The sequence below is a fragment of the Battus philenor genome, unplaced genomic scaffold (genome assembly GCF_028537555.1).
Source record: "Battus philenor isolate CCGP_79_NKW_IND1 unplaced genomic scaffold, ilBatPhil1.0.hap1 SCAF_6, whole genome shotgun sequence".
Classification (NCBI taxonomy): Eukaryota; Metazoa; Arthropoda; class Insecta; order Lepidoptera; family Papilionidae; genus Battus; species Battus philenor.
In genome coordinates this window covers 9,111,253-9,136,720 of record NW_027181726.1, presented here as the reverse complement: position 1 = coordinate 9,136,720, position 25,468 = coordinate 9,111,253, and the positions used below count along the sequence as shown (strand labels likewise).

At 30.7% G+C, this 25,468-nt stretch overlaps 1 protein-coding gene across 1 annotated transcript in view; it reads left to right on the top strand.

Moving 5' to 3' along the window:
- LOC137930130 (guanylate cyclase 32E) overlaps positions 1 to 25,468 on the top strand; it is a 56,997-nt gene that overhangs the window by 18,511 nt on the left and 13,018 nt on the right. Inside the window, exons 4-15 of the mRNA XM_068773244.1 lie at positions 431 to 538; positions 2,685 to 2,807; positions 3,140 to 3,341; positions 3,775 to 3,852; positions 8,650 to 8,894; positions 10,725 to 10,870; positions 12,555 to 12,672; positions 13,978 to 14,068; positions 18,477 to 18,653; positions 19,563 to 19,807; positions 25,032 to 25,136; positions 25,298 to 25,369. Coding sequence (XP_068629345.1) covers positions 431 to 538; positions 2,685 to 2,807; positions 3,140 to 3,341; positions 3,775 to 3,852; positions 8,650 to 8,894; positions 10,725 to 10,870; positions 12,555 to 12,672; positions 13,978 to 14,068; positions 18,477 to 18,653; positions 19,563 to 19,807; positions 25,032 to 25,136; positions 25,298 to 25,369 — 1,710 coding nt within the window. The remainder of the gene's footprint in view (positions 1 to 430; positions 539 to 2,684; positions 2,808 to 3,139; positions 3,342 to 3,774; positions 3,853 to 8,649; positions 8,895 to 10,724; positions 10,871 to 12,554; positions 12,673 to 13,977; positions 14,069 to 18,476; positions 18,654 to 19,562; positions 19,808 to 25,031; positions 25,137 to 25,297; positions 25,370 to 25,468) is intronic.

The window sequence follows — 25,468 nt, the reverse complement described above, 5'->3', positions numbered from 1 at the left end:
ATTTTATTGGTATTTATTGTTTATTCATTTGATATTCTGTATCATATCAATTTGTGATTTTCGATGTTTTAATAGTTGATGGTTACATTACGTTTTATTATACGCGAGAAAAATAATGAAGTTATAAATAATGATTTAACTGTTAAGGCGAAGTCTCAGTCGAAAGCAAGTTTTATATGAACAGCTCTATCCATTACCTTTTAAAGAATAACGGTCTCTAGGACATTTTTACGTACATAAAAAATACGTTCATAAGTATGTCTGATATATGCGGCATAGCGCACCCCCTGTCAAGAATAGGGGTTAAAAAAACTTCGAGCGAAGAGTGTATAAAGCTTGCTTCATTAGGTAAATGCTCATTACCACGATATTCTTTCAGTATATGGACTGTTAATTTACTTAACCATGAATATATATCTATTTCTAACAGGTAGCGGCTTTGTGGGCAGCAAACGTATCCGCATTCATTGGGCCGCAAGAGACTTGTGTCCACGAGGGGCGCATGGCCGCTGCGTTCAATCTGCCCATGGTCAGCTATGTAAGTATACATGTTGCATAACAACGCGTGATTTACAAATCACGGTCAAGCTATATTAACACTTTAATCTTTATAAAATGTTTTTAGATGCAGTGTTTTGTAGTTGAAGAAGTTTACCTTGGTATTTTTGTTTTTTTTTTACTCCTATATTATATGGCAATAAAATTCATTCGTATCTTTTGAAGTGAAGGTAGAAAATCCAATTATATTTATATTTTTGTATTGTAATGTACTGTGTTTATTACTTCTCAGTTATTTCTTCATTTCTTTAAGCTTTATACATTTTGAAATACCTTGAGGGGACTAGACAACGATCCCTCTTTCAATACTATCCTATCCTATTCTTTGCTCAGAGCAGTAGTAACAGAGAGTCCGGTTATTGGCTTGACTTTATCAGACCAGTGATTGTCCACGTGATCTTTTACCGCATACTTTTCCTACCACCAATAGTTTGAGGAAGTTATCTGTTTTGAAATAACTTAGAACTGATTGGTAACTTTATGTATAAGGACTGTATAATACAAGGTTGTAGTCAATTAATATATAGTAATAGATAACGTAATGATGATAAATACTGTAAGAAAAAATGTTTTAAAAATTCGGATAACCACATATAAAATTGTTTTTTTATTTTCTATCTGACCCTACAGACTTTGTGCTGCTGAAAGTAATATATATTTGAGTGATCACTTTACACAGGTTGATTCAAAATAAATGTAAAAGGTTTAAAGTTTTTTGCAAATAAATGAGGTATACATTCACCACTTTAAAGTATATACACCTATAACCAACCACTCTATACACTTCATATGTGTTGCTCTGTTAAGAATTTTTTGCAATAGGTAGATACCATCGCAGCCAATATCAGCTGCTGAACACGGATGTGAGTGTATTTAAAAAAAACGATAGTTGGTTTAAGATGTAACTGTATATATTTTATCTTCACGTACCACACTCTCGTAGTAAGATTGTGTCCTAACAATGCAAATATTACAGGAAGATTTGAGAATTTTAATAATAATTTCCTTTCTTTGTATACACGCTACAGCTGAATCTACGCCATCTGCTAGTTGGTTCGTGAATAGTAAATTAGCCATAAATTTCACAAACTATTTGAATTTCGGTGACTAGTTTTCAGTGAAAATTTACATTGTTAAAATATCTGTCAAATTATTACTACTGAAAAAGTTGTCATGGAAAGCATCTTCACCATACAACATTATCAAAACATATGTTTTTTGCTAATCATGTCAATAACGTGTATCTAAAGGACATCAATGTATCGGACAAAAATAATATGCAATTGTTAATAACCTTTAGAACGATTTTATCATATCTTTATCTTGATTTCGAGAACCTTTGTGCCAAGTCCAAGGAATCACATGGAGTCGTGCCAAATATGTTAGAAGAGATAAGAGATAGTTTAAATGCTGTGCTCGTTTGCTATACCGACAGGTGGTACTTGGAATGTTCAAACCAAATTTCTTAAATACTTAATAACTTTACATAAAAACCATTATGATTAACCACAAATTATATATTATAAATAAGTTGAATCAGCTAAGTACATGGAACAGCCTGATGATTTTGAGCAAAAAAATAAAATTAAGAATTATTATAGGATTAAATAGAGCAGTTCGAGTACTATGTGCATAATGTAACTAGAAAGAGGTAAAGACAACATCTCGGAAACAAAAATCCGATTGTTCTATATTACAGAATCGACATTAATAAAAAAGACTTCACAATGACACGACATATACATAAAATAAAAATTAGTCACTTTATTTATTACACTCTAATATTAATGATATAGCAGGGGGTGCTAAAACCTAAAAGTTTTTATTAGATTTGTCGTCTGTTGAGTAACCACGCCATACAGTTGGGCAACAACACTGCTCAATTTTATGTGCATTTGGTTTGACAGTTGCAATATGTGACTTATGGGAAACTTTTCTAATGAACCTTTAACGTGTACGGCTTGCGGGTGACCCCATGGCTTAAAATATTCTGTGAAAGATGACTCACTAGTCATTTGCGTAGCCTTTAAGGAAATACTCGATTTTTCACAAACATTTCAAGTAGCTTTATTATAATAATTCTATTAGTAATGATAACAAGATTTAAGATAAGTTTTTTTACGCAGTTCTGCCGGGACGTCGCGAACTCCAACAAGCGGTTTTACGCGACGTTTGCACGCACACGTCCTTCCGATATCGACATCTCCCGCTCCGTGGTCGCTGTACTCACACATTTCAAATTCATGCATGTAAACATTTTATATTTAAACCTATTTTATTGACTTTTCAAATTATTTATTCCAAGCTGATATCCCTAAAAGTGTTAACGCCCATATAGCTCATGCCACGCCCGGGCTGAATACGGCATTTTTATTAGGTGCCCAAGTGTTTTTGGACGTAAAAAACTAGAGATGTAGAATGAAAACTAGACATTGACAGAACTCGTAAATTTAAAAAGGTTTCATTACAACTTTGTTAATGTTTTATGATGACCGTAATAAAATGTAACAATAATTCTCACACGTTTCTTAAATCTTATAATAAAAACTATCTATCTAGTGACATTATTATAATTTTACAGATCGGTGTAGTCTATTTAAAAGCTCAAAATCACGACTTCTCTCAGCTAGCAAAGGCTATTATAGCTGCAGCGAGGGAGAGGCAGATATCAATTAAAACAATACAGGTGTATCGACAGCCATACTATTACGAAAATAGACAGGAAAACATTAGTCGTAATCCCTTCCTAGACGTCGTCAAAGAAACATACAAAGACACAAGAAGTAAGTGTTTTAATTTATCCCATTAATTTTAGTTGATCATAGCGTTATATTCAGTATAAGAGATATCATTTGTGCAATCCGTCTCGCTAAAACCAATTGCACAAATAACATCTCTTGTGATAAATAAATGTCTTTTTAAGTACATTACATATTCTAAATTATCTCTTACAACGTACACGTCGATTACACGTCACTTGTCGTTTTTCTGTTTCTATATTTTTATCTGTAATCACGTCCAAAATTATTGTACATTACATGTATAATAAAATAATTCTCCTTTGTCACACGTCGTTTATATTCTAACATTAGTGATTAAGAAAGTTTATATCACTACGTTTATTCTTTTGTTATTGATATTCTATTTTAAAAATAATATTATTTGAGACTACTTTATTAACATTCAATGCTTTTTTAACAAGTTTTATTTTTACAGTTTATGTATCAGTGGGCTATTATCACGATCATATTGGGCTAATGTTAGCGTTGGATTCCTTAAAATTACTGGATTCAGGTGAGGAATGTTTATTAAATTATATTTACTTAACATAATGAATGAATAAAAAGTGAACTCTATGTGTTCTTAATAGTATTTCATAATTTACTGTCTAAAACTTACACTGAATATCACTTATGATACAAAAAACAGCATCGAAATGCTGTAATTAATTAAATATTTCTATGCTTGTTGCAACCGATGCAATCAAGTTGAAACAACAGCATTCAAACAGTAAAACATTTTGAATTAATAATTAAAATAAACGAAAAAGTTATACAAAGGTAATTTAAACAATATTGGAATAGACAACTACTATAAACTCTTTTGTACCCATGTGGATGTATCGAGGAAAAAGTGTTTTTATTTTTTGATGGCACGAAATTTCCTTTCTACAAAATTTTTGCCAATTATTCAGTGTAGTATAAAACTTTTTAATGAGGAGTATATATTTATTTATAACATTCAAAATAAGCTTACATTAAAAATACACCGAAGCGCTTATACGATAACTGATTAAAAAAACTAACTTTAAACTATGACAGATATAATTAGTATAACGTAAAAAGGTATACATTTTTACTATGGTATTAGTGCCATCCGCAAATATGTAAGCATCTAAACCGCTCTCTAAAAATATATTCACCAAAGTTGTTAAATTACTTAAAGCAATATTAATATTAATTATTCAAAGCACCGCATGACAACATATAATATATAGTATTAATTTCAATTTTTTTAATAGCACGATTCATAGCTATTCTATGATTCATATCTATTCTTCTATATCGGGTACTATCACTTGTCACGTTAATGTACTTTTGTCCGAACTATTGTTTTGTTTTAAAAAGCATTTTAAAAAAATTTACTTTCGGTCTACAAAACGCATATACAATTTAAGTCTATTTTTATTTGAAATCACGTTTACCTTATTGTCAAAAAATAGGTTATTTATTCGAATAACAATTTAAAAAACAGCCTAAATCCTTTCTTTAATTTTGTAACTTTATCAAATGCTGTTTATTTTAACAACATTTATAGAAATAGTTTAAGGTTCTCCTGAAAAGGTGCTTGCAAAGATATCTTTTAAGTAATTCGTTGTACTTTACTGTCTATACCTTACCTATGTAAACAAATCTCGAATAAAGTGATGTTACTGTGTAGCTAGAGCATTATACAAATTGTGATTGTATGCTATTATAATAATTTAAATAAAATCTTTCTGCTTTTATACGAAAAGTTTAATATATATTTAACCTCTCATTATAACGTCCGGCATTCTCTGCTAAAATAAAATCTGATTCCAGTGTGTTCGTTAGCGACCAGTAACCTTTTAGTAATAACCAAAAACTTATATTAACCGTTACTAAAAATGGACTCAATTTGAACTTACCATAATTTTCTAGAAATGAATAGTTTAAATCAAATGTATTTATTTAATTTTAAAAATATATTATAATAAATAAAATTGTTAAAAAATTAAAAACATCAATTCCGCTGTACAGTTGCTATTAAGCGGCAAAATAAATCGATTCAGTGTAATTGAATTTCTGGACGATAAAATCTGTTTAACTTTAGAACTTTTCAAAACTAAGTCTACGATTTAATGTTGAAACTTGAACTTTCCAATAAAAGATAACTTAAACTTAACCAAGATATACATCTGTCTAGATTCTCGTATTTATTGTTTGAGCAACATTCTCTTACAATAGTTGGGCCTTTGGTGTGGCGCACAATGGCGCACAATGTTATGAATAAAAAGTAACGTGGGACGTCTAAAGGAAACTAATATTATATAGTCGTATTGTTTGTGTTATTATATTTACTACATACGTACTATTGTGGTGTCATAAGAACTAGGTATAAGAATGTTGCAAAACTGATGTTCTTTTTTTTAATATCTGGTATTTCTGGTTATGTGTGTTGTATATTTTTTATTGCGTCTCCTTCCCCCATATTATGGAAGGGCAGGGTCATTTCTTTTCGTTTAATAATTTTTTTACGTCTTATTTTATTTCCGCACTCTACGTCCAGCCATCTTAAGTTTTGTCATTCTTTTTCTTACTTTCCATATTTCGTCTGTCTTACTCTTCCATTTTCCATTTTCATCTTTTCCGATTCCTTTCTTACACCATATTCCTTAGTTTTACAATTATTATTTTTTTCTTTTATTTTACAAAATTTTGTTTTACAGTTTATATTTTGTTAGTAAATAATTATTTATTTGGTTTTACAATTTTCTCAAGTCTTATTTCGTTTTATTATATATTTTACAATTTTTCTACACGGTTTTAGGAATGTAGGTCTCGTATCTTCATCCCTTCTTAGTAAAGTGTGTGTTGTATTATTATTGAATATTCTAACGAAAAAATAATGAAAAGAAGAAAAGTAATGCATCAAGTAATTCAGGTTCAATGGTTAAGGAAAGTAAACCGCGGCTTTCTTTACGCATCGTATAAATATAGATCCATCACACGACGAACTGTGAGAAACAACCGATATTAACCTCTTTCTTTTTTAGTTTATGAATATTATAATGTTACATTTATATTTAAATCTGTATTACTGCGTAACATGTTATGTGTTTCGTATAATGGGAAACCAGAACAAATTCATTTCCTACATAAAACTATACGTAAATATTTTTTTTACGCCTCAAATAATTTGTACATTTCAATGCAAAGTTTTTAGCAAAAATATAAAATAATATTAGATAAGATATTAAATGAGATCATAAGACCAACAGTACTTATTTTACAATTAAATCTAATCTTATTTTAGTTTTGATTTACTTTTTTTTTGTTAGATAATTATTAATATTATTTTATTCGATTCTACTTCTCAGTCGCTTTATTTCTGAAGATCTAAACTCCTTGATGGAATCGATGATTAACTCTTTCCATAGTATCCTATCCTCTGCTTTCGTCAGGACTTCCTTGTCCATTACAGTAGTAATGGTCGTCGAATGCCTACATGTTTTTTTTCACCTACTTTCCCAACAAGCTTAATTTATTTAAACTATCTGGTTGTCAGCGGGTGATGTCCAATTAGACACAGAAATATATTTTAAGAAAAACTTGATATTTTTAAACAACGCGCATATTTTTTTAAAAGTAATATAGTGAACGTTACAAATTTTTTCATACTTCTCTTTACTTGTTTTATCTAAACGTTTTGATCAATTCTTATTAGTAATGATTATAATATAGCGTAGAAATAATAAGTATAAAGGAAATAGCAAATCTTGTGAACTAATTTTCCCTTAGTTATCACATCGTTATTACAAATGAAAATTTATTTGTTACGTTGATGTTTAATTTTTAATGATGGTATAAAATGCATAATACTTAACATTTATTCATACTGATTATTCGACATCTATCTATATAATGACATTATTAATCTTGTAATCAGTCAAATGTAAGACGGCACAAATCCATTTACAAACGAACATGATGATAATGTTCATCGTTTCATGAAACCGAGGCCTTGAATTACATTTGAAGTATGCTGCATTGCCTTGCTTTTAAAAAGTGAAATACTAGTCTCCAGTTTCAAAGCTATATTCATAGTTACTTATTTCATATTTTCTAACTCGATATTAGTTTTTAAGAACAATACCACATAATTTTTTTACAGAACACTACCACAAAGATGTACTTGTCTCTAAATATCGATTTTAGTAGTTTAATCAACATTTGCCCTTAATTATTTATCATTGTTTTAATTTACACATAATCATAAATTCTCGTCATCGTCGTTTCAGCCCATAAACGCTCACTGCAAAGCATAGGCCTATTCCAAAGATATCTATGGGGGATATACCATAATCGTCACGTTTGGCAGATGAGATGGCGGTATTATGGTATGCAGAGAAAGCTGCTGCACATCCTCTAGAAACTTGTTTTGTGAGCAGTGGCAATCCCGTATAATTTCTGTACAAAGTGTGAATCTTAGTTAGAATTAAAATTTCGTCATTGTATTTAACAGTTAGGTTTACGTCATTATTATTTCGTTGATGTCGAAAGTTCTTAAAAATGTTTATTTTATTAATTAATTTAAAGATTAATAATTTTATGCCATTCGATTATTGTTTCTAGAGATTTGTTAATGTTATGTTCCAAAGTATAGATGTAACTATTTTTAAATATATCAGTACTATCGCCAGCAAATAAAACTACTGGATTATTTATGAATCTCGACATATCATTGATGTACACCATAAAAAGGAGTGTAGCCAAAATACTGCCCTGTGGTACTCCATATTGGATTGTTTTAGCCTCGGACAAAAGTGTAGCTTCGCATTTAGTATTGGGACACGAAAGTGTTAATATTTATTGTGTCCTCTTAGGTACGATTCAACAAAATTTAGATTATTTGAGGTCAACAAAATCGAAAGCTTATCATTATTAGTTTATCCATAATATCGTATATATTTAAATAGTATATTCTAAACAAAAAAATAGATTTCAACATTTATCTAAAAAACACGTTTATCAAATCTACCACCTGCATTATCATCATCATAATTTTAACCCTAGAGAATCTACTGCTGGACATGGACCTAGCCAAAGATTTCCAATAAGACTGGTTGGAAGCGGCGTGCGATATCAAACGACCTTCACAAGGTCGTTTCCATAACTCGTGGATGGACGCCTTACGCTGCACTTGTCCGTCCGTTGTCTCCACTCCAGAGTCACAATGACCAGCGATCATCTGTTCTGTCAGCTTCAAAATAAGTTATTATCGAATCGAATATTTTTTGTAATTGCCAAACTGAAGTTTACAAATTGATACAGTGTAGAGCTTTGACAGGCGAGTATGCGGCGATCGGTGTGGATGTCGACAAGTACGAATCGGAAGAGGCTGTCCGCTACCTGTCAGGGCCGCTGCGCAAGGAACCATCACCAAGAACACTACACGCTTTCCGCTCCTATCTTGCCGTCGCGCCATCGCCGTCACCATCGTATCCGGCATTTGCTCGGGAAGTTAACACGAGGCTCCAGCAAGCACCATTCAAATTTACTAATCCCCTACTTGCATTGGGCGGTGGAAAAGTGGTATGCTAACATTCTATAATTTTATATTAATTTGTATTATACTAGTACTTACATTGTATTAGCTGTCCTCCGCCCGCTTCGAGTTGCCAACGCCCTCTTTTACAGGTGTGTTTTTACAAAATATATTGTTGGTAATTTTTAACACGTTCACAAAATATTCTGCCAAAGGTTCTAAATATGAAAGTGGTAGTTTAAAAATATGTTTTTTTTTAATAAACACCCTATCGAGCCCCTTTGTGTGTAAAATTTTGTAAAATCCCTTCTCAGCTAACCTCTGTTTGCCAAAAGAAATGTTCTTATTAATTTTCAAATCTCTAAATCTTATAGTTATAGAGATATCGTGATGAATATAATACCTAATGCTTACTTTTAAACTGTTAAAACGCACTTCTATCATTATCACAAAAAAGATATAAAGAACGGTTCTTCGCACTTTTTATAAGGGAAAATATATCAAACGAATTACATTTAAATGAAAGTGTACCAAAACAAATTTGTCAAACGATGTTAGGACGTTTTCGCAATCTGTATCTCATTTTTGGAGTGACGAAGCTCAATTTCACTTAAACGGTCCCGTCGACGAGCAAAAATGCTGTTACGGGTCTTCAAGAACCCGATACTATCGACTGAAATAACAAAGAATATTGTAGCCCAAGGTAACTGTTCGGTGTTCCTTATCCACGAATGGAATAATTGAACCATATTAATAGTAAGAATTGTTGGCGCAGTTAAGAATTTATTTTTGCCGAACTTGCGAGTTTATTCCTCTCACTCATCACACGTGGTTAAAGTAAGATTGTGCGAGTGCACACACGGCCTGAGCTTCGATAATTTTGCTCCAGAAAGCTATTTCGTGGCCACTGAGATCACCCGGCTTAACTCCAATGAATTTTTATGAGGTTACCTCAAAGAGAGCTTACAATAACAAATCCCTGAACTCTTAAAAGAAAATATTCGCTTGTGGCGCAGAACACAAAGTTCCATTTAACAGTGTGTGTAACTCGACGAAAGCTATTTAGATGAATACTATTTAAAAAATGAAACCCACATTTATATTCTTTCGTTCAATGCTTTTGTTAAAACTATCTGTCAAATTAAAAAAAAATTACAAGTTCTGTTTTTGTTTTAATATCTAAATTAGCCACCAGAGACATGTTATTAACTTCCTAACAACCGATAACAAATAAACAAAACTTGTAAAATTATTGTACCATTGTTAATTATCTTCATGAACACGTAAGATACAAAAGGTACAAAAATGTATTAAAATGATAAGTACTACAAGTATGTACTATGCAATTTCTATTATTCAAACGTTGTTCTTGGATTAAAAAAGAACTCGATAAAAAACAATTCAATGTTGGCAATATGCTTGCAAATAACCAATACGTATGCGCATAATTACATTCTTCGTAAATAGTCTTTGTTTAACGCGAACAAAGTGTATTGTTGTGTACACTTTTCACTTGAGATTATAGGGTATAATCTTATATCTTGTCCTACAAAAACTTCAAAGAATTAAAAGTTCACTATGTTTTATATTGTAGTGTTTGTCAAAACTGTTTTTTTATGTATATCTGGTAATTTTGTAGTATCAGAGTTGACGGAATAAAAATAACACAGAGAGAAGAGTTAAAATTTTTCAGTAATTAAAAGAGAACATGTATGTTTATAGTGGCACAAAGAGTCATGAGTTTATACATGCAAGTTTGTCATTAGTTACATTATTTAAGATGTAAATATTAAGTTTTAGTTTGACGTTTAATATTATTTAATGTTAAATCACGTTAACATTTTATGACTAAATAATAGTGAAAGGTTTTAAAATAGATCCCGGTGGAGGCGGCGTGGCTTCACGACGCAGTGTGGGTGTACGCCCGAGCTCTCGCCACAGCACTCAGAACAGGCGAAGACCCCCGAGATGGCCGAGCTTTAGCTCTTCATATCAGAAATACCACTTATCGCAGTGTTATGGGGTGAGCGGCCAAAATGTCTTTTAATACTTCAATTACGTTTCAAAAATTAGATATTCAAATTATTTTAATTTAATTTTATAACATTTGAACTTTTTTGGAAGACAATGTTGCCGACTCCTGCCTTAGACAAATAAGATATTTAAACATAAATAATAAAGTAACGTCCTATATTGAAAGCAAGAATGTTTTGTATATTTTTTGTTTAGATTAAAACATCCAAAAGTATTAGATCGGGTTAATAAAGAAATTAACTAAGGTGTATAATCCGGAACGGCAACAAAGAACAATAAGAATAGTCGGTTTAATATCGTACGTTATAGCAGTGTCGCTATCTAAGCTCGCAAGAGCGATAAAAAGAAATTGGCGTGGACGGTGTCGACGATAAACGCAACTTGGACTAAACTATAACAGTCGTATGTTGTGTGTTACATAATATGTATGTTATTGTGCATGCCGGCTGCGTACAAGCTACAAAGCTATGCTACGGGTAAATTTTGGACTTTGCTCCGTCACAACTTCATTGAAATGCAGCAAGCATGCAAATTATAAAAATGTAGCCTTCCGGGCATTGTATGCTCTTTGAATGCCATTTCTCCAGATTACGTTACGCTAATAGCTTTTATAGTATTATATATTATGTTAATGCTAACATATAAAAGCTTTTATAGCAACTGCGATAAGCAAGTGTATCTTTAATTATATTTCTAATTTACATCATACTCGATATTCATGAATAACCTGTGATTAAAAAATATAGCCTGAAGTACAAAGGAGATAAATTAAAGCAATGCGTTGATAGCTATTATAAATTAAATAATTACTCTTAGTTAACAACATATACGCTAATTTGCTCATTTTGTATAAGAACTTACCAATATAAAAAGAAGAAAAATAAACTTGTAAAAATTTAATTAGATTATTGACAAGCTTAACTTTCTTAAATATTAAATTGTATAGTTAATCCAAATAAATTTAAACCTATTTATAACTTAAAGGTAGAAATTCCCTGAGAGATGTTTTTGAAGAAACTGCTATTCTAATGGTTGCCTTGCTATTCATTTTAACTATCATATTATTTATGTGCGGTAATTAAAAATCTTATATGAAAAATAGTGACAGACATAACGCCCAAGTTTCCTCAGAATAATATAAATATAATAAAGTGCCACAAGATATCACAAACCTTTCGTTTCTTGGTTTTAACTCTAAAATTAAACCCATATTATTAAATAAACTTTATTGTAGCATTTCAGTATATTTATATATATATGTTATTAAAATATGTAAACTGTCAATAATCACTTAAAAGAGCAACTGTTAAGTTTCGGACCGGATCTTCTAAACAGATCGGCGTTTCAAGCCGGTGGTAACGTACTAATTATAAGGTTAAAATAATCGACGGTTCAAAAGCGTATATTTGAATAAAGATATTTTTAATGTGATTTAAAACTTGGAACCTATAACTATATGATCACTTTTTAAAGATGATCCAAACTAAAAACAAGGATCTGTTATTATCATCATATCAGCCGATAGACGTCCACTGTATGGCATAGTCCATTCTCAAAAATCGCTACAATAACCGGTCCTGCGCTGCAGCTATATTTCGTATAATGCTTAATTTAGTAACTAAATATGTACATTTGAATTAATATAATACTGTATAGATGATTTCTTTTCATAGATATTGGGTACATATGGACGAGAATGGTGATGCGGAAGGAAACTACACTCTGTTGTCTATGGATTCGGATCGCCCAGCGGGGCTATATCCACTCGCTGTAATGCACAAAAATGCACCGGTAATGTTACTATTATTAGCAATTTACACATTAAAAACTAAATTATTTAAATAACAACTTTAATATTTTAGGAAAAATATGTAAATAATAATAACACAATTTAAATTATACAGCTAAAAGTTAAAACAAATGAATGCTTGGAAATAATCCATTTATAAGTTTATTTTCTTGATTGAAATTATTTCATGTACAGTGTAGCCATTTAAAGAGTAATAAAATACGAAATATTGCATTTTCTCATGGCGCATTATGTTTACATAGCTGGACGCTAACGTTAGATGAGTTTATCCTCTTAGCAGATCAAGGCGTTACAAATATTTACAAATTTATAAATAACCCATACAGTATCGCACATAAATGCCACGAAGTCGCGTGGCGAATCTACACTCGGCCTGATTTTAACACTACTCGAAAATATTTCGCTCGAACTAATTTAAATCGACTTGTCAACTAAATGCCAACACGGGTGACGCATTATTTGTAAATTACATTTATACATTACATATTATTATTATATTTACTATATCTAACCATTTTAAAACTTATCAAAGTAAAGATACTCTGCACTATACACGAATATCTATTTTTTACTTTTATTTTAAAACATCTTTCATTTTGTTTAATGTTTTTTCGTAAAATAAGTATTTTAGAAAATTAATAAATATTACTGCGATATTTTGATTGTTATATTGTCCTATGAAAAAGTAGAAGAAATACTTTGAGTTGGAAATAGTTTAGAAACAATCGAATACTTATCGGAATTTAATATAAGTTTTAAAATAAACTGGAAGCAAGAGTTGGCGCGTGTAACATTCCTTCCTATATATATTCTGAGAATTTCAAATAGAATATTCTTTGCCGGTAAACGGTTTTCCCTTATATATGTACAAGCCGTCGACTTCCTCGGTCTTCTAGGGTTTTTATTCAAATTTTTCACACCCAGTGATGTAAAAGTATTTTATTTGAAATGGATAGCAACAACAGTGTTTCTTTTTTACCAGAGGTAAACAATTCATAATAGATAGCTCCTTTGATTTAAATTAGTTCGGAGTAATTAATTAAATTCGAACGCCGATAAAATATTTTTTCTAATCAATTGATAAAGGATTTCGGAAAAAAAACTTACATTTATCGGAATTAATATTAAAACACAACGATAAATTAATCAATTAAAATTGTTTAACGGAGAATAAAGCAAGTTCATCTGTTTAAAAATAAGGTGCCATAATTTTATAGTAGGTTGTGTCATAAGGTACATATTTTTAAATACAGTTTAATTCTATCGATACCTATTATTACGTTCAGGAATTGAGATTCATGCGGGAGATGAAATGGCCCGGCGGTCGAGTGCCCCTTTCGGAACCGCCGTGCGGCTTTAGGGGAGAAAAATGCGTCAGTAAGTACAACTTTGTTATGTTAATATCCACATCAAGACGAGCGTAGCAACATGCGTAAAATGTTTCGAGAGCGAACCTAAGTGGTGTTTTCACTTTCCTTGTAATGGGTATATATGCGGTCCATTACTTAAGGACCGCCATTTTGTTCGATGTTGTGGTAAAAAACTAGTAGTTTGCAGCAAATCCGAGGTCCGCATTAAACGCAAACTTAGCGGGCGACAGTGAGTGGGGCGGGTCGAGAGGGCGTCCTAAGGCCATCGCCCGCACGCGTCTCCCGCAGCGACCAACTCTCGCTACACAAAACACATGGATAACGTTTCAGGCACTACTTAGCTTTTTCTTTACAGCTAAGAGTAAAACCAGCTCTCTTTTATTTTACATTAAGACCAAATGCATGCAGACAGGTTTCTTGTATTAAAATAATCTCAAAATACACGAAGACTTTTGATACACGAAAATTTTTGTCGTTTAAAAATTCGATTAATAATTACCATTATTGATATATTATTAGTACAAAATTATTAAGAAAAATAAAATATATTCTTTAGGGAATACATACCTCGTCTTAAAAAGTTATAAAGAATTCGAATGGCATCTAACCCGTGATACATCTAAATTATTTGTTTTCGAACTATATACCATTATACTGCCAACAAATTATCGTTAGTCGAAAATATCAAAAGGTTAGTAATATTTTTCTAGTAATGTAGTTGGTTAATATTTTCATTTAAATTGATACTGTTGCTAGTCTTCAATTAAAATGTCAAACATGAGTCGTTGATTGCTTGTTTTTATTTTTTTATATCTAATTGCATCATTATAGGAAAACTTTTATTAATATTTATTATTTGCATAACAATTTAAACAATGTGCAATTAAAAGTATTTATATTGTGTGACCTCAATATCTTACATACAAAAAAAACAAAGTTTCAAGCTAGCTAAAATAATTTACACTGATCATTACTTGTATTAATCTTAGAAGATTTAAAATGAAACAAGAAAGAATGTGTCATCGGCGCTGGTTTAGAGTTTACGACACTGTAAAACGTACGGCATAGTTTGCCTCCTTTGATCTCTAAAAAAAGATAAATTTATTGCTAGAATATCTTATAGGGGCATAAAGTTTTTTTGTTATAAACGAATTCTAGATCTCTTGTATCAAGCATAAAAGCTAAGTCGAATTTTGAAAAAAGCGTTTCATTGAGATGACAAGAGTAAACAATAGATATCATGTATCTCTTCTATTCCATCACGGAACAATTACAAATATTGGTTTAATTTTATTCCAAAGATCCAATTCATTTAAAGAATGAAATTTACCGCATTTTTTTTCTTTATTTATAAAAAAAAATTATTTCTGTAATATAAATATTATCTCAATGTAATTGTCAATCAAAATATTATGTTATTTATTTATTGTAGAATGTGTAAAAAAGGATTTCTTTTTTAAAAGGAAAAATCCTTTCATCCCAAGCGGATGTACCGTGTTATCTTTTTTATGCTCAGGAAAAGCTGGATTTTTCGTGCGAAAATTCTCAATTCCCCTTCGCCTATTTAATGCTTCGACTCGTCTTCAAAACTTATTTTACATTATCCTTGTGAAGAGCCTTAGAGATAGGCGTCAGAATTGAATTGATATATTTCCATTAAGTTTTTCTGTTTCTTATAGATACGACTGTTACGCTATTTCCTGATAGTCTGTACAAAAATAAACACCTTTCGTGTTGTTTTTATTATCTAGACAACCACTAATAAAATCTGTATAATTTACCAACAGCACATAAGCCTTTCCCGTCTTTACATATAGAAACCTAGATTTATTTATTTATTTTACTTAAAAATGTATTACTAAATGAACTCTTTAAACGATCATGATAATTAAATTCAAACTAGTTAATACTATTTCTGCAAGCATATAGGTTTAGTGTCGTAGACATTTTTGTAGGCACTAAAACCTGTTTTAAAAATAGGGTATTTTCATCAAAGCGGTGCAAATAAAAACAGTGTTCGTGATATAGTAATAAAATAATTACTCGGTTTAACATATACTTAATCTTGTGCACGCTATGATGACCTATAATCGTGACAACATTTCAGACATATACATAACATAAATTTAGATACACGCTGCTAACTTTAGCGAAGGTCATTTATGCTACCATAAGATGAAATAAAAACATCTAGTAACCTTAGTTGAACAAGACAAAGGTTACAAACATACGTATTATTTGTGTGTTATCTATGCTTCTAATTGAATGACCTTCTTATATGTCCAGACATTGTTGGGTACTTCTTTGTCTTTCTTATCTCGCGACTCTATCCACGAGTAGACGACTGTTGCCGTCGTTTAGATAATAAGGTTATTCAATTAATTTGGTGGAACGCCACAATCTAGGGATCGTAAGCTTTCACTCGTCTCGCTCGTAAAGCTTTTCATTTACTATAGCGAAACATACATTTATACATTATAGATTTAGGTTAAATGCAAACAAGATTCAGATGTCAATGTTTTGATGACATTAAAAAGATAGATTTTTAAGTTTTTTTATTCCAAAGTGAGTACATCTTAAGAAGAAATTGGATACATTTAAAAATTTTACTTCAAAAAAGAAAAACATGGTACGCAAGCCGAAAAATAAATTGGGATATTTATGAACCTAGCGTGCGTAAGAACCTAAGTGCGTGTAGCATAAATTGGTTAAAGAATTTCCAATCCGGAAACTTGGTTGGCAAAGATGTATCTCGCTGTAGTCGTCCAGTTTCGGATAATATGGACGGCTTTTTTAAGAAAGTTGAAAAGTTATTCAAGCGGAAGTAGCTGAAAAATTTAGTTGAAGAAGAACGTTGCGGTCGAAGATCGGTCAGGCTTCACAGATAGTAGCAATACAGATTCACAATAAGACAATAATGTATGTATAGTGGTTCTGTAAGAGTATTGTTTATTATGAGCTTTTACTACCAAAATCGATAGATTTGAATAGACATAACAATCTATTTGAATCGCTACTTCCAACAATTGATAATATAAAATAAGAAGTTGGAAGAAAACTATAGCAATAAATTAACGAACAAAATAACGCCGATATGTGTAAACTTTGAAAAATATGTGTCGAATTTCTGACATAAAATTTGAAAGCTCTTTTTTTCGGACCCATTACACACATTCACAGTCAGGTACAAAAACTTTTATAAAATCAACAGATAATATTAGGTGAGAATATTAATAATTTTTAGTGAGCTTTTTTCACGAATAATATTAAGTTTTTTTTACCTATTTGTTTCTTCTCAAAATTATTTTTCATCTAGACTATTTTTTAATTTAAAATGAGTGATCCTGTGCCGGATACACGCCATATGCGTTACTTCCTTAAGGAAACAAATATTAATAAACGTATTTAAATTGTACCCTGCTTGTTGTAACTACTCGTATATAGTCATACGTATAATAATACTTTCACAACTAAAAAAATTCTACCCTTTTAATGTATGAAGTTTCACATTCGAATCTTATTTATGTTTAGTTGAGTATCTAAATCTATGAAGTATATGTGAAGCATATAACTGTCTTAACATGTAAACTATATATGTATGTGTACATATTAGGAGCATCTCAATTGCGTTTTTAAAATTTTCAAGAAGTCTTACACAAATTGTCAATCCGTTTAAAGTCTATTAACTACGATGGACCTAATAAAAGACTAAGTTTAGTTTCAATTAAGACCCTTCTTCATAGAAATTTGACCTAAAGACTTTAAAGTAAAACTATTGACTTAGAAACCGTTTTGTTTTGTGAAACAGCAAAGCCTTGACTCTGGTAACAGTGCTCAAATTTAATGAACTTTCAGTATCACACGAAGGTGTATATTTCAGAAAATTTGTTTCTTTTATCATTTATATTATTATAACGTATTTATCTAATTGATTATAGATTAATTATAGATGAAAAACCTTTAAAGCCCAGAATGTATAGCTTATTCGTGTATAAATTGATCACTCTGAAATATGTTACCATAATTTATTACTTCTGTTGAAATCCGAAAGTCCAGTAAAAAGTCTGCAGGAACAGTTAGTAAATAATAATTAATAGTACTATGAAATAATCCGAATTTTGAAAGCTTTTTTACTTTATAATCTTTTATTTAATTATTATTCTGGAAACCATTTTCGGTAAGATATATACTATACATTATTTAATAGAAAGAGATTTATTCAATCACCCTTTAAAAGCTTTTACACCTACATATCACTTATGTTCTTAGGTACATTAAATTTTTTTTAAAATTAATGAAGGCTTAGTAGGAAGCTAATAATGTTATTTTTAATAGCGGCAATAACACATACCATCATATGGTAAAAAAATACTAACTTTTTTTTTTACTAAAATAACTAAAACTTCTATACTCAGGCCATATCGGTGCATGGGCTCTCGGCGCCTCAGGCGGTACACTGGCGCTGCTAGCCTTAGCTGCCTTAGCTCTCTATCGTGGGTGGCGTTATGAACAGGAACTTGACTCTCTGCTCTGGAAGATCGACTTCCGAGACTTACATCTGCCCGACGACGAACAAAATGACAACAAACTGAGTAGGTAAACGGAAATTCTGTACGTTGTTTGTTTAATTTTCATATGTGGACATTAATTAAACTTATATCTCTTTTTCTATTACGTCATTTGTAACTTTATTTTCATTTCTTTTTCACTAAATTTAATTAATACCATGTAGTATTACAAACTTAAGTTTATATTTAGTCTTTAATTCTTGCCTAATTGGTGCCTGAATGGTAAATCTATTCTGGCTATAACAGAAAAAAACACACAACTAACAAACAAACCAAAGAAAAACACAACTTTTTTATCATATTTTTAATATAAGTTTGTTCTCATGCAATCCTAGATGATTGTTTTAATTGTGCTATTACTAATCCGACTTTCGTAGCAGATGTAAACAAAATATTCTACCGCGGAGTCCACCTGCCCAGCCGTCATTCAAATGTCGGACTACTTTAGGGTCGATGAAATGAGTGTCGTCAACGCAAAATTCACTTTTGAATAACACTGTTATTAAGGAATATATTTCCAAATTGTGTAATTCAATATTTAATAAACACTGTTATGGCTTTCTTTAGAGATACATTTACAATATCACATGTAGTTGTTTGTCATTAAAATAATAAAATGGCTTAATGTTATTTAAGTTTAGTTGCAATTTTAAATTTGCAAACAAAAGATAAATAAGCTGGAAAAAAATCACGACAATATGACACGCAATATATTAATATAAAAGATAAGACTCAACGGGTGCAGATTGACTAATAAGATAAGGATACTTCAACGATTTTCATTATGTAGCTACGACTGCTCGATATGTATTTACATTAATAAATGTATAAAAATACATTTTAAAACTCTACAAAAAGTAATTTTAACAGTTGGCGAAAGGCAACGTGATGTTCCAACTTAAAAGTTGGTCAGAGCTGATTTTTTCCAGCAAGATAGCAGTGCAGCCGTAAACAACTCATCGAACAACATTATCGGAAGCTCCGAAAAGGGTGGAGGAGGCAGCACTGGAGGAGCGCGCTCCAGCCAAGTGTCGTTGAGTTCGAACCCGGATCTGGATTTTCGCTACTCGGCAATCTTCACTGAGGTGGCATTCTACAGGGGCCGATTGCTCGCCGTCAAGCGAGTTCGAAGACAACATATAGATATCAACCGGGAGATAAAGAAGGAGCTTAAGATTGTAAGTGCTTCTAATCATTCAATTCAAAATATATTTATTAGTAGGTACACACACACATTTGAATCGTCAATAATTTTTAATATTATAAAAAGTTTAAAGTAAAGTAGTCAAAACGTGAGTAAACTATTTAATGGAATAAGGCGTTACCTTGCGGAAGTCCATCCTAAGTAAGAAAAGGACCAATATTTAGCCATTACCGCACATGCAGTGGTAGTCGTGCAACAAAGTGCACCGCCCGCCAGCCCGCTGATAAATGCGTATGCGGCAAACAATGCGAATTACACAACCGCCACCGTCAAATCACTCAACACGTGTCTCGCCCCACCACGGAGCAACTTCAGGAGTCATGTTACACCAATTAGTGCCAAACAGAGAGTGAGTAAACTGCCACCAGATTGGAAAGCTCTCAACTCATCAGAACAGACCTGAAACTCAGTAGTTTTCTTTTTAAATTCTGTTTTACAATGTTTGATGTATTACGATGAACAAATCTAGAAACCAGTTATATCAAAATTTATTTAATAATAAATTTGTATCTTAGATTTAAAACTAAAAAAGTAAGGATTTTTATGCGTTTTACTTTATATGCATTATATACGGTATGGTAATAAGATACAAGATCAGGTTGCCTGTGTCGAATCCCTCCGCGATAATCGTGTTTTAGGCCCATTTTAGAGTAAAACTAAAAGAAAAGTTATTAGCAAAGTATTTATTTTGAACAGAAAATACAACAAAATACACTTACGTAAACAATAAAACAAATGTGAAAATTGTTTCAATTAAGAACCATATTTAAAATAAAAGCAACTACATGTAACAAATTACATGAATTAATTCCCCCATCTCCTTTCTTCCGTCGGATATCAAGACGCAGAAATTCTAAGCCATACAATGTTGAAATCTTTTCAACCCGCACTATGCGATTTGCAGCTACTTTTATAGTGCGAACAGCCAAGAAAGAGAACAACCTACCGGTGTCGTTGTTAGCATTTAGCTATAACTTTGGAGTCTTCAAAACAAGAGTGAATAGGTACTTATAGACAAGCTTGTACCATCGTAGACCTCCACATCGCTTAACATAATGCGAAACAGAGGCGCTTTGCCTATAACTTGTAAAAAAAAGTTTGTTTTTTTTTTTTAAATTATATTTTGATTTTAAAATAGTCACAAATTATCTGTATCGAGTTTGACATAAACATAATTAGATAAATTTCCACGCAAAAGGGTTAATATCTAACCAAATTAATTTTAATTATCTATAAGAAATTCTTCACATAAATGTGTTAAAATCTCTTATACTCTTATAATAAAAGCATTACTCACACATTGTGAAGGTTTCCACGCCCACTTTGAAGGTTTTTCATGCCCCGTGATAAGCTTCATAAAAATATTCTTATTCTATATACGCTTAAGTATAAAGCCAGACGATTGATGTGTAAATCCTATTACGCTAACGGCAGAGAACATTTACTTAATATGAAGTATGAACTTCACTTGTTATGTAAAGAAAACGCTGCTACGTACCTCTAAGCCTCTTACCGAAATCAAATACCTTATCAGCCCCTGGCGTGCCGCAAAACAAACATTTTTTTTCCTGTGATAACCCAAGAGTATACCGACAAATTATAAATCACCCTTACATTTTGCTATAATTATTTTTACGTATAAGTAAATATCCTTAATAAAATATATCTTTGCAAAACATAACAACGCAGTACACTATTTTTTCTACACTACTAATAAAAAAATTATTTTCATTGATATTTCTCAATCGCCAACCTTTTTATATAAATATTTTAATTGATCTTCACCACACATTTAACGTAATATAACGATTTATTCGATAGATAGTAGCAGATTCAATAAACTCATAACCAATGCTTGACACGCTAATAAAATATGATTCCCATGTATACCACAGCAACACTTTGATGAATAAGATGGTATGTTTTATTAAGCTATTTCATCCTTTAAACCAGAACTAACGAAATCTTCCTAATATATTACGGCAAAAAACAGGTCACCATTAGGTTATAACCTAGGCGACTATTTGCGACTTCTCTATTACCATCAATAAATTTCATTTCATCATCATTTATGACGATATGAATTTGGCATAAAAATCAATTATTTTTTATTTAAAAGCATTATAATTTAATTATCTATAATTGTATATTGTTTATTCAATTGATTACAATATACATAGTCTATGAAAGATCTATAGATTTTTAAATAAACAAGATTACAATTCCCAGAATGCTATTACCGACATGCTGAGACTAATGGATATCGAAATAACATGTTCAACATTGTTCTCACAATCTCTAAGTAAAAGGCACGGTTGCTAAGTAAAGTTATTTTCTGCGTAAATATGTAAATAATTAATATATAAATATATTTAATGAGAATATATATATTTTAATAAAAAAATAATTACTAATTACGATTCAAATCATAAAAAATGTCATTATTAAAAGTAATACGTATAAATGTATGAAATACCAGATCCGTACTTTCTTTTTCAAATTTTTTGACGAAAATATTATAGGATAGCGTCTCAATTTAGACCGCAATTCGCTTTCACGCCCCAAGAAAATATCTCTCTTAATAGAAACAAAATGTTTATTTTACTTGATAACACAAATTGAAAACAAATTCCATCGACGTTTGAATATATTATTTCACGTTTCTTGTATTCAATTTCTAAAGTATATATATAAACAGTAATTAAAGATTTTTGACCACCTATAAATTTGTAATGATTCAATATTAGTGCCGTTATTAAATGTGCAGACATGGTAGAAAAAGTTATTAGTTTTCTGATGACGTACTAATATCAGTGTTGCACCTAGAGTTATCAGGTATTAAAAGTTCAATAAAATTAGAAAAAAGTACATCATATAAAATTGATTTATATATCATTTCATTACATAAAATTGAAAGAATGCTTAGAAATTATAATAGAGATTTTACTAAAAGAAACGAGTGATATGTTTTGACAATAAACCCACAAATTTTACTTCGTCCTGTACATTTTAACGGAAATAAATTAATAACATTCTCAGATTCACGATCTCTTAGAAAACTAAGCAAAATATTATTTTGACCCCACGTATATAATAATTAAAATTTAGTCTTTATTGAAAAAAATGTACATAAAGCTGGGAAACAACGACCTTATTGTACGCCTTTCGTCGACTTTCTGCGTATTTTTAGTTGAAAAGAGGCCGCAAATTACTTTAACATATTAGTAAACATATTTCAGTTGTACTTTTTGAATAGAGCTTTCCTTATGAACTTTGTTTTACCCGGCTAGTATTTGTAACGCTATAATGTAATATTGTAAACGATATAATAATTGTAACCTTCTGTTTTGTTATTATAATTTTTATTTTATAAAACTTAAACTTGCTTTAATCTACATACAAACCAGGACAAATAAAGACTGAATAAAATGTTTAATATTTTGCTTGATATTAAATAAATTGTTACACAAAAATACGCGAAAAAATTTATTCACGCATATAAAAAAACTGGACAATGACTTTTTTCATTTATTTGTGATATGGCTGTGTGAACATTACAATAGGTATTTAAAGTATTTATTAGCATAAACTATTATTATGTCATGTAAACATTTATGTTCAGCAATAATTACAAATATCTTTTACAGGTTATGTTTATGTATAAGCCATTTTTATTATAACGTGACAGGAGATTTATAAAGTATGATCAATATCCTTAAAGCAAAAAAATTTGATTGATTGCGGGCTGTACACAGGACGGTTTATGTAATAATGCTGACTTTGTCATAATCTATAAGGATTTGAATATTTTAGGATATAGGTGTTACTTTAACAACAAAGGAATTGAAAGATAAGATTGAATATTATCGTATATTTTGGAGCAAGTTTTTAATAAACAAGTTATTAGGACGACGCGTTATGACGCGTGAACTATGGTTGAGCATTGACGTCGACAATTCGACGATTTTTCCATTCAAATTTGCAGCATTTACCGCTTAAAAATAAAAGGTTAAAACCTTTTAATTAAATGTATTATGTATGGAAGAAAACTGGCTGAATATTACATTCACAACCGAAACGTCCACTCATTACATATGTAGGTAAATCTTTAGTAACACTATGTTCTCTTTCAGCATTTATGAAGAATGCAAAATATTATGTATATTTAACTTTTTTTAATTGTCAAGAATCAAAAGAATAAAACACGCGCCTTATGCTACTACCGGCCATATTATTTATTTTTTATTGTGTAAAATTACCAACAATTGCTTGGTGAATATAATAAATAAAATTAACTTGATATTATGTGAATAACCTGGATAAAACCGGTCCTTTTTGGCAATATATAATGAAGGCTTGTGTCCAGCTGTGATATGTTGAACGGTAATAGAATAACAATGATATTATAAACCTAGTTGGATTTTAAATATTATAGTAAAATTAATTAAATTAATATGTTAACAAATTTTTGTTCAAAAAATATAGTATTAATTTAAAGTTATTTAATATTCCTGAAAAAAGCTAACGTTATCAAAATGTTTGTCTACTTCATCATTGTTTGAATTTGTACAGTATTGGTATTGATGAATTTTTATAACCATCCACTATTCTCTGGATAGGAAATACATGAATTGACAAGCGCAACGCATACAGGACATGTACTCACGAGGTGAACAGAGATTATTGGAATCGTCGCATTACGCTGAATGCAGGCTAATAGGTTATAGAATGCTTAAGATTTCGTTATACTGACTAGTAGGAACCTGTTACTATTACAATACCGATAGCTATCCTGCAGGTTTAAATTTTACATAAACAGGATGATTTGAAATAAATGTAAAAGCTTTAAATGAGTGGAAATATAACATCAGCATTTACTGCCAACTAATGTATCGTACTCCCTATACAAAAATCAATGATTCTTGTAATTATAAATTATGTACAGGTAATATAGCAAAATAAGCGTTTTGATAATTTGGATTAGTACATATTTTGTAGACCGTACTGCTAGTCGCATTCCAATAGATTTTTAGTGAATATACAGAATGATTAGAAATAGGTATAATACAGAAGTTGTAAATTTAATTTTATTGTCAAATAAGATATATATTCATCCTTTTAAATATTAGACTACCTATTTCCGGTCAGCCAGTATATTAAATCCAAAAGGAAAAACTTTTTCTTTTCATTTTTAACAGATGCGAGATTTACAGCATGACAATCTAAATGGTTTCGTGGGCGCTTGTATTGAGCCACCAAACATTTGTGCTCTTTCTGAATATTGTACACGAGGGAGTTTGAAAGTAAGTTTTCGATTGTTTTAATCCATATTGAGCGTTCTTTAATATCTTTTCTTTATCGGTTGTACTTTTGAAATAATTGCATTTTATCTGTACTTTTAAATAAAATACAAAGTTGATTTTTCCTTAAATTACTCGTCTTACATTTCTTTAAACTTTTAAAGGATATCTTGGAAAATGACGACATCAAGTTGGACAACATGTTTATCGCCTCACTGGTCGGCGATATAATCAGAGTAAGTACCCTGACAACTTACATTTAGCAAACTTGGACCACATCTTAGCGGTTTATAATGAAAATACGGACTTTATGGATTAAAGTTTTAGTTTGTTTG